The sequence below is a fragment of the Rhincodon typus genome, chromosome 14 (assembly GCF_021869965.1).
Source record: "Rhincodon typus isolate 14 chromosome 14, sRhiTyp1.1, whole genome shotgun sequence".
Lineage (NCBI taxonomy): Eukaryota > Metazoa > Chordata > Chondrichthyes > Orectolobiformes > Rhincodontidae > Rhincodon > Rhincodon typus.
In genome coordinates this window covers 22,293,893-22,308,731 of record NC_063345.1, presented here as the reverse complement: position 1 = coordinate 22,308,731, position 14,839 = coordinate 22,293,893, and the positions used below count along the sequence as shown (strand labels likewise).

General features: G+C 41.2%; 1 protein-coding gene across 2 annotated transcripts in view; it reads left to right on the top strand.

Moving 5' to 3' along the window:
- Positions 1–14,140, top strand: part of LOC125484868 (calpain-5-like) — a 97,338-nt gene extending 83,198 nt beyond the window's left edge. Inside the window, exons 3-5 of one of the 2 annotated variants that reach the window (XM_048605341.1) lie at positions 7,180–7,311; positions 9,702–9,910; positions 13,053–14,140. In XM_048605341.1, the coding sequence (XP_048461298.1) occupies positions 7,180–7,311; positions 9,702–9,910; positions 13,053–13,308 (597 nt within the window). In that variant the 3' untranslated portion in view covers positions 13,309–14,140. The remainder of the gene's footprint in view (positions 1–7,179; positions 7,312–9,701; positions 9,911–13,052) is intronic. The other variant, XM_048605340.1, reaches the window with a different exon arrangement.
- Positions 14,141–14,839: the final 699 nt, after the last annotated feature.

Here is a 14,839-nt window from a genome sequence, read left to right as displayed (position 1 = left end):
AAATACTGTGGCCGCATGAGTTGGTCAGAGTCCAGGAATTCTGCAATGAAAAGCACACTTTCTGACTGTCCAGAGCCTGTCCACACCTACAAAGCACATGCCGGGAGTGTGTTGGAATACTCCACACTTACCTGGACAAATGCAGCTCCAGCAACACGCCACCATCCAGGGTAAAACAGCCTTCTTGATTGGCATCCAATCCACTATCTTGGCCATGTAAACAAGGACTTATACAGTTCATGGTAGGGCTCCAGGCAGTGTTGTAGAACAGAAAGACCTAGGAGTTCAGATACATAATTCTTTGAAATTTGCATCACCGGTAGATGGGGTGGTTAAGAAGGCATTTAGCACATTTGCTTTCAATGCTCAGACCTTTGAATATAGGAGTTGGGACATCATGTTGAGATTATACAGGGTCGGGGTGAGGCCTCTTCAGGAGTGCTGTGTGCAGTTCTGGTCGCCCTGTTATAGGAAAGATATTATTAACCTGGAGAGGGTTCAGAAAAGATTTACCAGGATGTTAGATAACAAGGTGTAGAGCTGGATGAACACAGCAGGCCAAGCAGCATCAGAGGATCAGGAAGGCCAATGTTTCAGGCCTAGACCCTTCTTCAGAAAAAAAATTACCAGGATGTTGCTGGGAATGGAGGGTTTGATGTAAAAATAAACTGGAAAGGCTTGGATGTTTTTCACTGGAGCGTAGGAGGTTGAGGGATGACCTTATTGAGGTTTATAAGCCCATGAGGGATATAGATAAGGTGAATGACAAGGGTCTTTTCCCTCAGAGAATGAACTGCCAGAGGAAGTGGTGGATGCAGGTACAGTTGCAATGTTTAAAAGACATTTGGTTAAGTTCATGAATAGGAAGGGTTTGAAGGGGTACGGGCCAAATGTTGGCAAGTGGGATTAGTTTAGTTTGGAAACATGGTCAGCATGGATTGATTGGACAGAAGGGTCTGTTTCCATGCTGTATGACTCTATAACTGTGGTGTTCACTTCCTTGCCATCTATGAATAGAGGGAACAATGCATATACAGATATAATACACAACAGCAACTCACTAATGAGAGATAACAAGGTGTAGAGCTGGATGAACACAGCAGGCCAAGCGGCAGCAGAGGAGCAGGAAGGCTGATGTTTCGGGCCTAGACCCTTCTTCAGAAAACCCTTCTTTCTGAAGAAGGGTCTAGGCCCAAAATGTCAGTCTTCCTGCTCCTCCGATGCTTCTTGGCCTGCTGTGTTCATCCAGCTCTACACCTTGTTATCTCAGATTCTCCAGCATCTGCAGTTCCTACTATCTCAGCAACTCACTAATGCTCCTTCAATTCCAAAGAGCAGTAATATCCACCACCTAAATTGACAAGAACAGCTTTGAGCTCATGTAAGGCTGTTTTGATGGAGAAAGAGGTTGAGAGTGCACATGGCGTAGTGTATGGCACTGAGTGTGGATCCCAGGATGCAGCGAGAACAGCTATCTGAGGAACGTTGCATGTCTGTAGTCTTGGGTAGCTTCAAAACATGAAGAATTGAACTTCAGTTGGAATCCATATGAGGTAAGACAGTCACTGAGGAACAAAATGTGGCTGTGAAAGCAAGGTTTGGCAAACGCTTCATCAAACTCGAGAAGTGACATCGAAGGTAATGAAAGAGAAAAACTGAAAGGTTATTGCAGAAATCTTGGAGACTAAATTAGAATTTCAAGGTGGGCATTCCTGAAAGAGAAGTAGCAGTGAATTAAACACTCAAATAAGAGCAAAATACTACAGATGAAAACTAGATAGAAAGTTCTGAAGAAACTCTGACAGGATCTGTAGGGAATGAAACAGAGTTAACATTTTAAGTCCAGTATGACTCTTTTTCGGAACTTAAGAGGCATGGGATTACAGTTGTTGACTTGCTCGCTGAACTGGTAAGTTTGTTTGCAGATGTTTTGTCACCATGCCAGGTAACGTCATCAGTGCGCCTCTGGTAAAGCGTCAGTGTTCTGTCCTGCTTGCTATTTATGTGTCTCGGTTTGCTGGGGTGGGTGGCATCTGGATTTGTTTCTTCGTGGTCAGTATATGGGGTCCAGTTCTGCATGTTTGTTAGCGGAGATCCGGTTTGAGTGCCAGACCTCCAGGATTTCTCTTGCGCGCCTTTGCTTGGCTTGGACTAGGGAGGCTACATTGTCCCCGACGAATTGGTGTCCCTCTTTGTCCATGTATATTGAAATAAGTAATAAGATCCATGAACACCAACTAGCTACCAAGAGACATGACCACCTCTCACTTATTTCAATACACATGGACACAGAGGGACACCAATTCGACTGGGACAACATATCCATCCTAGGACAGGGCTACCAAAGACACACACGAGAATTCCTGAAGGCCTGGCACTCAAACAGGAATTCCACTAACAAACAGGTAGAACTGGACCCCATATACCAACCACTAAGAAACAAATCCAGAAGTGGTGCCACCCACCCCAGCAAACTGGGACACACAAATAGCAAGCGGGACAGAAAACTGACGCTTCGCCAGAGGCACACTCATGATGTTCCCTGGCATGGTGACAAAACATCTGCAAACAAACTTACCAGATCAGCGAGCAAGTCAACAAACGTAATAACAACCCGAGCTACAAATCTTCTCAAAAACCTTGAGCATGGGAATACCTCAATCTGACAGTTCCCCTCGAAACCACACGGCATCAAGTCTTGGAATTATGTTGCTGTTCCTACTGGGTCAAATTCCTTTAACTCCATCTCAATAACAATAGTTACAAACCTAAACCCAGGGACTGCAGAAGATCAAAGCAGCTGCTCACCACCACATTCTCAAGGGCAAATGGGAAAGAATAAGATAGACACGTTCTGAAGTGTGGGGACAGGGTTCTTTCAGAGGTTTGACACAGCTCCGCTGTCCTGATGAAGGGTATAAACCCGAAATGTCGACTTTCCTGCTCCTCTGATGCTGCCTGACCTGCTGTCTTCCTCCACACTGCATTGACTCTGACTCCAGCATCTGCAGTTCTTGCTATCTCCCAGCCCCACTGTTGTCCTGAATCCTCCAGGGATTAATATTAGTTTTGCCAGTGACACTCATATTCTATGATAACAATTAACTGAAAAATAAGCAACAGTAAAATCTGGGGCACAGATGCTGCCAAACCTGCTAAGTTTCTCCAACACATTCAGTTTTTGTTGCGGTAAAAGCTGGGATCTACCTGGTTAATTCTAGTCTAATTCTAATTTGGTCAATACATTTGCCTGGAAAGTCACTTAGGCAGGTCTACATGGTCTATATATAATTACTATTCCAGGGGTGTATCTTTCTGCCAGTGCTTCCTGAAATCTGGCCTATCAGCCACTTATTACCCTGTTATGTTACAGAGGAATTTTCAAGACTGGTCCACAAACATCCTTCAAACTTTTACTGTTCCACCTTCTTTAGGTTTCAGTTGCTATGTTTTCTAATGAGTTGATATTCTCTACTGATTGATGTGCCTCCTTTGTAAATTTATCCAATTTAACATGCAATTTTTTTGGTGATCAGTCAAGTGCTGACCATCTCAAATCCTTTTAAATCCTATCAATTTGTGCTACATATTTTAACATCCTCACACAGCTTTGTGTCATCAATAAAATTAAAATTACTTTCTTTAATCTGCAACATGAAGGAAGCTGCTAAAGATGCTTAGCAGCAAAAATGGAAACTAGTATTACTTACTTTTTGTGTATTTTTTCCCAAGTGTTTGAAGTGAGAAATTTACCTAATGTCAAAATGTGGCCCCATGTGCTGTAATTACTGTGTGCGCTATAATTTGCAAGATAGCAAATCTAATTGATTGGCAGCGGAGAGAACCATTATTCATTCTTACATTACAACACTTGCTTTACAGATCATTTGCACTAGAGGTAATACATTTAGAATGAGTTCTGATGTGCCAGCTGCATAGTAAAGATAACTATATCAATTATCTTACTTCTAAGCACAAAAATAATTCACACATTAAAGTGCACAATGGCATGCTAAGCACTGTTGTGCACTCTCCGATATTACATTGAACCACAGGGGGATATCTCAGATGTTTACAGCATAGAAGGAGAGCATTTGGCCCATCGTTTGCATGCTGGTCAACAAAGATCTGACTACTTAAGTCCATTTTCCAGCTTTAGGCCGATAGCCCTGGAGGCTATGGCAATGTCTAAGTACCGCTTAAATGTTATGAGAGTTTCTGAGTCAATCACCATTTCAGGTAGTGAATTCCAGACTCCAACAACACTGACTGAAACAATTTCTCTTCTTAGCGTTTTACCTCTCTCCTGAAATCTATGTTTCCTGGGTGTTGACCCCTCTTTATATATATATAATCAGGTCCTCTTTCAGCTTTCACTGCTCCAAGGAAACCAAACACAGCCTATCAATCAAAAAACATTACAAAGGAGGAGTACTCATAGCGTCATACAGTCATAGAGTCAGACAGCACAGAAGCAGATCCTTCAGTACAACTCATCCATGCCGACCAGATATTCTAAATTAATCTAGTCCCATTTGGCCTATATCCCTCTAAACCTTTCCTATTCTATACCCATCCAGATGCCTCTTGAATGGTGTAATTGTATCAGTCTCCACCACTTCCTCTGGCAGCTCATTCCATACATGCACCACCCTCTGCATGAAAATGTTGCCCCTTAGGGCCTTTTAAATCTTTCCCTTCTCACCTTAAACCTATGCTGTCTAGGTTTGCAGTCCCCATTCTGGGGAAAAGACCTTGTCTATTTACTCTATCCATGCCCCTCATGATTTTATAAAGCTTCGACAAAGTCACCCCTCAGCCTCCAACGCTCCAGGGGAAATAGCCCTAACTATTCAGGTTCTCCCCATAGCTAAAACCCTCCAACCCTGGCAACATCCTTGTAAATCTTTTCTGAACCCTTTCAAGTTTTACAACATCCTTCCTATAACAGGGAGATCAGAATTACACACAGTATTCCAATAGTGGCCTAACCAATGTCCTGTACAGCAGCAACATAACCTCCCAACTCCTTAACTCAATGCACTGACCAATAAAGGCAAGAATACCAAATGCCTTCTTCACTATCCTGTCTACTTGGGACTCCACTCTCAAGGAACTATGAACCTGTTGTCCAAGGTCTGTTTGTTCAGCAACACTCCCTAGGACCTTACCATTAAGTGTATAGTATTCCAAACAGGCTTTCAAGCCTATCTTGTCATTCAACAAGATCATGGCTGAACTGCCCTCAGACTATCACTCCTCTTTTTTGCCAGCTCAGCATAGCTGTCAACTTGCTTCTAATTTCAAAAAACCTATCCATCTCCAACATAAATAATTTCAGTGATCTAACCTCCACAGTTCTCTGGGGTAGTGAATTCCAGACATTCACTACCTTCAGTTTTAAATGAGTGTCTCCTTATTTTGTAACTATGTCCCCCTCGTCTGAGATTCTCCCACTAGTGGAAACATGTCCATAACTTCTGGCAGTCACCCTGAAAATCGTGCATGTTTCAACACGATTCTAATTAATAAAGACTTAAATTATTTAGCCATTCCTGAGAAGTTAACCCATTCATCACAAGAATTAATATTGAACTAAATCCAATGCCAATGTATCCTTTCCTAAAAATTGGGATCAAAACTGTACACAGTGTATAACGCAACTCATGCCAGTCCAGTTTGCATTAGTTATAAATGGCTACCCAGTCATGCCCCTGGTTTCTCTAACGCTTGTCAATGGGTGTGCTGTTTATCTGGCATACCAGGATAACTTACTTTATGTGCCCTATGTTAATGTAAGAGTCGAGTACCAAATTTTATGGGGCCAGAATTCTCAGTTGGTACTACTCGTCACCTGAGTTGAAAGGCCTTGTGTTCATATCGTACATCAGAATTTGTTTGTCACAGAAGGAATTCTCACAAACCAGTCCAACTTCTTGTTATTAATTCTGTAATACCTTCAACACGTCATGCCATGCTTCAAGGGAGAAGAGAGTATGAAGGTCTGTAAAACAGAGTGCCAAATTCAGATACAAACGGTTTGAACTGTTCAGCCTAAATGTGTAAGTTCTTGAGGGGCCTAAATAGAAATTCCTAAGAGAGACCACCGAAGGCTTCACAAGCAGGCTCATTCAAAGTTATACTTTCATACAACTAGAAGAAGCAAGAGTGCTCCTTCTGTTTTCACAAGGTGACCACAGACTGTTGCCAGTCTCAATTTCTCAACCTTTCAAAAGTACCCATTTTAGGTGTTAGTCAAACTTGCCCCACACAAACTAAAAGGTACAGGCTTAATATCAACTCTATATTGAGCTAGCTTATCTCAGCAGCATTTATCAAGACACCCACCTCTAACACTACACTCCTACTGTCTACCATTATAAGCCAGCCTTCATATAGTGTACTTCTATGCATCTGCATGTAATTAAAACCAATTGAAGCCAGATTTGGATGAAGAGAGTGAATGTGGAAGTGTCTGTTTAATTCGAATCTTTTAATGGAACCCTCACAGCAAAAAAAGGAACAAGCTTGTTTGCTTTCCTTTCTTATAGTGGGGAGATGTCACAATAGTGATAAAGTATAGATTATAGGTTTTAAAATTTCATCATCTAATTTTAACATCTGGGTTTAGAATTATACTATATTACGATGTGGTCTGAGTAATGTTGGGGTTAATTAAAGTTCTAACAAGCTTTATTGACCCTTACTTATTAATTTAAATGTGATGGGCAGGCTGCCCGTACAACCCCTGTATTGTTGGCATCAGCTAAAGGATATGTGGCGATGTGGCAGCCTGGGCTGCTATCTCATCAAAACATAATCAGCAAATGCATGTGAAATCCAGCTCAACTTCAACAGTAGTTTACATAAGCTGTGAAATAGTTTAATGTCATATTTTTTCCTTAGGCCATAGTTGAGCCCTTTTTCTAAAAGTAAATGATCCTCTCCCAAACTCAAAATCCTTGACATAGAATCCTTATAACAATTCATTTTTCCCATCCCTACTCCCCACCCAGATTCACATTTCTAGCCTTTTCTATGGGAAGTTGAGGGACCTCATTATGAATCACTCATAATTAATTCAATTATTTTAACAAGGAACCATGAACACAGCTGTAAAATCTAATGAAATTTGTGCATTTTAAAGATTAATTTCCTGTTTTAAAACATTTTCCCTAGGAGCTGTGTGAATCTCCTCGCCTATTTGTCAATGGAATCAGTTCACACGATCTGAATCAAGGACAGCTGGGCAACTGCTGGTTTGTGGCTGCTTGTTCCTGTTTAGCTCTGAGGGACGGCCTGTGGCAAAAGGTGAGGGTGCGTCAATTTCATCAGTTCTGGTGTCTTGACCTGTTTTAAACTGTTGACACCAGCAGGTGTGCCTTTACAACATGCTTGTTTTTCTTACTTCATTGTAGCTGATTCTGATAGTTCTGCTAAATGCACTGAACCAATTCTGACCAACATTAGATGTGATCCTGCAATTGGACAACATTTGTCAATCAATCCTGAATATGCAGGAATATTATGAATATTGTGTGCAGTTTTGGGCCCCATATTTCAGGAAGGATGTACTGGCCCTGGAGCGGGTTCAGAGGAGGTTCACAAGAATGGTCCCAGGAATGGAAAACTTAACATATGAGGAACGTTTGAGGACTCTGGGACTATACTCATTGGAGTTTGGAAGGACGAGGGGGGGGGATCTAATTGAAACTTACAGAATATTGAATGGACTGAACAGTATGGATTTTGGGAAAATGCTTCCATTGGTAGGAGTGACTAGGACCCAAGGGCACAGCCTTAGAGTAAAGAGAAGACCTTTTAGAATGGAGATAAGGAGAAACTTCTTCAGCCAGAGAGTGGTGAATCTATGGAATTCACTGCCACAGTGGAGGCCAGGCCATTGAGTACATTTAAGACTGAGATAGATAGGTTCTTGATTATCAAGGGGATCAAGGGTTACAGGGTGAAAGCTGGAGAATGGGGTTGAGGAATTTATCAGCCATGACTGAATGGTGGAGCAGACTCGATGGGCCAAATGGCTTAATTTCTGCTCCTAGATCTTATGGTCTTATGGCACAAAGAATCACACTGACAACCAACTTAGAATCGTCAGTCAGGCTTCTTGTGAGTCACAGTTGTGCACTGGAAGCTACATATATGAATACATGGGGACCAGTTATTTTCAGACAGAAAGAACATGTATATGCACGGCACTTATTTTAAACAAAATTTTCAACAAAACAGGTAACAGCCATTTTCTGGTTCATTTCTCAGTACAATGCCCCAGTCAAAGTCAACCTGCCTGTGTTAAAAGTTCAAACAAAACCTGGCTATTAATGGCGAATCAGTATTAATAAATACATTCTATATGCCAGCACCTCTGTCAATCAGAAACAACTCACCAAAGGCCAGGAGTCTCCTCTCACGCAGTATAATTGTTAATTTTCCTCTTGAATTGGGATATGGGCCAAAGACAAAGACATGGAGTTTGACCACAGATTAGCCATGATCTCATTGAATATTGGAACAGGTTTAGGGACTGAATGGCTTACTTCTGTTCCTAATTTCCTATGTGTCTTTTTTCAGCAATTCTCATGTTCTGTATGACCAAATATCTATTTGTTCTAACTAATTAGAGGCATCACAATTCTATACATTTTTCAGTAGGGAGACCATTAAATCTATTACCCAGTAGTAAAACTGTCAGTGCAAATTTCAACATAATTAAATACTTTGGCAGTGTAATTAAGCAGAATTCTTACAATTAACCACAATCCTTCATGTAAAAGCCGTTTCTAATGTTTTTATTAAAAAAGATAAATTTCCAATGTTCTAATTTTAACAGATTTTGCATCAAAAGCTGCATTCAGTTAACAGTTTATCATGTTTTTGGTAGTGTTCGCATACGACGATGAGCTTTCTATCAGATGACACAATCACTTGTTTTGAACTATTAATTCCCCATGTCTGTCAACCTCTTTCATTTTACTTAGTACACCCTCTCCTCTGATCTCTCATTTTCAGTACTGACTGCGTATTGTTGCAATTCTGGTCATATTCCAAATGTATTCAAATGAGTTATTAAATGCTGTCCTTCTCTCAAACTCTACCTCAGTGCTTATTCGTTTCCTGTGCTTAGAGTCACTTTTATACAAAGCTGGTGCCTGCTTGCCAGGAATCCTGTTGCCAACAAAGAGCTGATCAGTCCTTGGTTGTTAAACCCTCAGCGCTGAAGAGACCACCATCATAGCTACCTTTGTCATTGAAGCCTGAGGAAGTGATTAGAGCAGAGAAAGATGCCAGGAAGCTCTTGTAGGGATCTACATCCTCCCACACTCCCACTTGCACTTACATGTGGAAAGAGATTGATGTTGGGTTGACAAGATGGCAGTGGGTCAAACTCACATTTCCCACTGTCCTGTTTCAAACATTTTCCAATCAACCTGCTTGGATGTGTTACTATACACCTTGGAGCAGATATGACTTGAACGCAGGCTTCCTGGCTCAAAGACAGGGACACTACCTCTGCACCACAAGTACCGTAAAGGGACTTGATTGCAAAGGAGAATCTAGCCTACTCTATCATTCTTCCCTCAAATACTCAGTCTTATAGATGAATTAGCTTATTGAAGTGCTGTTGCACAGCCTAATCCTCTTCCTGAGGCCTTTATTGCCTCATTACCTGTTGTTGTTTGCAGGTAATTCCAGACTGGAAAAAGCAGGACTGGAACCCAAAAAAGCCAAATGATTACGCTGGTATTTTCCACTTCCGATTTTGGCGCTTTGGTGAGTGGATCGACGTTGTGGTCGACGATCGTCTTCCAACAATGAATAAGAAGCTCCTATTTTGTCACTCTAGTTCTAAAGAGGAGTTCTGGAGTGCACTCCTGGAGAAGGCATATGCAAAGTAAGATTATAGAAATGTGTGACATACAGAAATGTATAGAAATCTTTATACTGAAATCTGGAACAATTTGCAGCGTACTTGCTCCAAGTACCAACTATGTACTTTGGGTCACTTATTTATACGGAACCCTGGGCTTTTGCCAGGTATCTTAAATCTTGCCTATTGACGATAAATTGGTCATATTTATAACTTTATAACAAGGGCCCAGATCATGAAGACAGGTTTGGAGTGGCTTGGGCTTCATATAGGCATGGTTTGGCAATTTGATAGTTGGCCATTCAAATGAGAGAGACGATGTCGCCTTTTGGAAATTGCCCCTGGACACATGAAGAATGGATCGGGTGACCTTAGAGAGGTGCAAATTCCCTTATGGGGGGAGTAGAGTCGGGTCACTTTGGGATTGTTAAAAGTAGATAAAAATGTACCTGAAAAAGCATGAAATCATTGGAAGTGTCAAAGAACGAAGTTAGCAAAAGGTTAAAAAGAGCCAGAGGAATGGGTACAGGCACAGTTTAGCATAGGCTATAGTGTCATAGGTTGGCATAGAGAGAGTATAAGGACCATTTGATGGGAGTGAGCAAAGGGAGTATGAGAGGGCATTGGCGGGTGGATAGAGGGCATAGAGAAATGATGGTGAGATAATGAGTATGAGCTAGCATACGGTTAGCAATGATAGTGCGTGGGAAGTGAATAGGAGGCAGCGGGTGTGAGGGCTGAGAATGGAAGAACATTATTAACATCATTCCATTTTCATTAAACAGCAGTACAGCACCAATGCACGGAGTCAGGCCTAAGGCTCAATCTGTGTCCACAGCCTGCAGCTTCACTCTTGTTCTGGTTTCATCTAGCCAGCCTTCCAAAAATAAAAAAAAAATCCCACCAGCCCCAGAATGAACTTTCAACTTTCCAGGGCACTTTGTTCAGGAGAGATTTGTGGTGCTGGAACATGCCACTTCTCTGCACTCCTGACCCAGGAGTGAAAATCTGTGTCAAATTTCCCAATCAAAGAAGTTGATCACTCGCTCCATCTCTGAGACTGATTAACCTTAATTTAATCTGATTGTCATGATACTTGGAGTGTTCTGCAATAATTGTTAACAGGATTGACTTCAAGCTGTTCAATTTGTATCAGAGGCTGTTTCTTATTGAAAGGAAAGCCAGTTGGAGGAGGAGGTTTTGTGGCACAGTGTCAGCATATCTACCTCTGGAACAGAAGCTCTGTATTCAAGACCATCTCTTACCACCACCAGATTGTTTGACCTTGAAAGTCTGCTGTAATGGGGCCAAACCGTTTGATCAGCAGCATGGAGATCATTTCAGTATACCTGAAAACAGGCAGTAAGAGTGGGAGGGTTTCCTGATCATCTATTCCACAGAAGGTGCTGGCAAACAATACTAGTACTTTACCCGTAATGCAGAACATTCCATTGGACTTTCATGACCTCGGAAACAAAGTTGGGAGAACGGACAGACAAATCATTTGAGCTCGTGTATACCAATCACAAGTAATGTTTTACAATGCACTATCTTATTTATATCACCGATACTGAATGATTTTACAAGTTTACAGTGAAATCTTCATTACGACCCATAAACATACACATCTCTTTCATTGGATAATGAAAATCATTGGATGATCTGAAGTTTCCAGATTTTGATCAATGCTACATTTATGAGACAGCAAAAAAGATGACAAGTGTAACAAAAATATCAAAAAATATTTTAAATAGCTTAATGTCTTACACAAAATACTATGAAAAACCTGAGGTTAGTTTGAGCATAGATAATACTAGTTATACTGCAGCTCTAAATTTCCTCTCCATTCGACATAAAAGCAAAGTGATGTAGACAGCACAATGAGTTTGTCAATTGGCATTCTCTGGTAAGATGCAGGAAATTGGTTCAGTAGAGGAGTAAACTGGTTGGCAACTCACCACTGTGCGCAGAAAGCTTTGAGAGTCGTTTTGTGAAGTGCAAAATCTTCAAGAAATGATATTGAATGATCATATTTGTTCAAAAATGGTGGTTTGAAGGCATCTAGTTTAAAAGCCACCCATATCAATTTTGTCTGATGCAAGTTGAAATGTGATATGCTAGAGTCAAAAGCAATACAGTTTAAAGCAAACTCATATTTTCAAATGATATAAAAGTTGGTAATGGAATTTCATGATCCCATAAGAAAGAATTTTAATTTCTATTATGTCTTTTATTGTCCAAGAATGTCCCAAACTGCTTTACTGCTAATTAGATGCTTCTGAAGTATAGTCACTGTTGCAATGGAGGAAGTAATAGTATATTGCTGAAAGTATCTGATAGTGCTAAGAGTTGGAGTGAGGGGGTGGTCAGAAAGAGATACAGGCATTATCATTGGCATCATCCAGCACTACAGTTTGACCATCTCACTAACTGGGATGGAAACAGCACCAAAAATATTCATTTAAGGTCAGGGAGGAGGCTGGAATTGATAACAGGTAGGAAGGTATATTTGATATATATCACTTCAACACACCACCATGTTCACTGGCTAACATCTCTGCCTCAGGCTTGCTGCAGTGCTCAGGTGAAGCTCAGTGCAAGCTGGAGGAACAGCACCTCATTTTTCACTTGGGGACCCTGCAGTCTTCTGGACTCAATATCGAGTTCAACACTTTAGGGCTTGAGCTCTCCCATATCCTTACCCCAAACCCCACATAACAGGCCTTGTTATCACATAGTCTGCTATTACATACAGCCCATTGTTAGCCATGAACAGTTCCCCAATAAAAGCTATTCACCATCCTAACCAGATCGTTATCCACTCCTTTGTCTGTCCACTGGGCTCTATTCCCACCTATCGTTTCCTCCTTATCCCCCTCCCCCACCCTATCTTCTGCATGTAAACCAACATTTTCCTAACTACCATCAGTTCTGAGAAAGGGTCACTCGACCTAAACATGAAATCTGATTTGTCTCCACAGATTCTGCCAGAGCTTTCCCAGCAATTTCTGTTTTAGTTTCTGATTTACAGCATCTGTAGTTCTCTCGGTTTTTGTATGGTATAGTTGATGCCGAGTTTAATTATTTAAGTCTTGATCCCTGGTCTCTACAAAAGCAGCATGTAGTAGGTTGATGTGAAACGCATTGTGTTTTGTTTTACTTACAGGCTGGCAGGATGTTATGAAGCCCTGGATGGAGGCAACACGGGTGATGCAATCGTTGATTTCACTGGCTCGGTTGCAGAAAACATAGATCTGCATGAGGTCAAAAACACAAAAGACAGTGTCCAAAGGCACAAGCTGTTTGAGAAGCTGTTGAAAGTTCACAACCGAGGAGGGCTAATCAGCTGTTCTATCCATGTATGTCTCCCCATTCTGCCTCTTCCTATGAATAAATGGACACATTATCCCACTGCAGAGTAGCTTTAACCGATGTGTGTTAAATGCTGAGCTACACTGTAAGATATAATGCAGACTGCTTCTCAATACAGAGTACTATCTTTTTCACAAAACTAAAAAATGGGGACTCTGTGACTAAAATGAGCATTCCAAAATATTCCACGATATAACAATGGACTCAACTGAATATTGTTGAAGAGAGGTTTGGAGTCACAATATGGGTTGAAACATCATCCTTTCAGCTCCAAAACAAGAACTCTAATTGGTTTTCACTTATTGTGATAAAGTTTTCCTTCATTTACTGAATATATGGATGTTTGCTTCCTGTGGACACGTGTCAATAGCATTGACACTAAAATGATCAATGCCACTCAAAAAGATCACAGGGAGATTGTGGAACTGACAGAAACCTGTCAAAACCACTGGTGAAGTAATTCTTAATTTGAATCAAGATGCATTATTGAGGAAAAGTACAGGAAACTTTAACTGTAAAGTGTTCCAAAAAGGACAGAGGAGAAAGAAATTTGCTTATGTAGTTTTGCATGACATTCTTCAATAATATCAATGACTGGAAGTAGCACTAGATAAACTAATGTCTTCCCCGTGGAGTACCATCTGCAGCTAGGACAATGCTAATGATGGTTCTGTATGCCAAAATTCAGAAACAGTGCATTTAAATGGTAAGCAAGAATGTGAAATTTATATTCCCTACTATAACAGAAACCTCAACAAATGCTGTAAGGAATATTCTTCTGAGCTTGAATCATAAATGAGGTCTCTGAACCATAGGAACATACAAAACAGGAGCAGAAGTAGGCCATTCAGCCTTTCAAGCCTGGTCTGTCATTCAATATGATCATGGCTGAACATCCAGCTGAGGACCATGTTCCCACTTTCTCCCAATACCTTTTGATCTTTTTAGCCCCAAGAACTGTATCTAACTCCTTGAAAACATTCAATGTTTTGGCCTCACCCAGTTGCTGTGCCAGAGAATTCCACAGGCTCAGCATGGTCCTTGTCTCAGGCCTGAATGGCTGATCCAATACGCTTAGATGATGACCCCCTGGTTCTGGACTGCCTGGTCATAAGGAACATGCTGCCTGCATTTAGTCTAGTCCTGTCAGTCCTTTATAGGTTTCTATGAGAATCCCCACTTATTCTTCTAAACTCCAGGGAGCACAGTCCTCTAGTCTCTCTGCATATGTCAGTCCTACCAAACCAGGAATTAGTCTGTTAAACCTTTGTTGCACTTCCTCCATAGCCAGAATATCCTTCCTTAGATAAGGAGACCAAAACTGCCCATAATACTCCAGTTGTGGTCTCAACAATGCCTTGTACAATTGCAGCAAGACATCCCTGCTGCTATGCTTGAGTCCTATTGCTATGTAGGCCAAAATACCATTTGCCTTTTTCACTGCCCTGTTGCACCTGCATGCTTACTTTCAGTGACAGGCATAGAAGGACACCCAGATCTCATTGTACTACCCGCTTTCCCAATCAATTTTCATTCAGATAACTTCACATTTATCCTCATTAAACTTGCCACTGCCTCAAC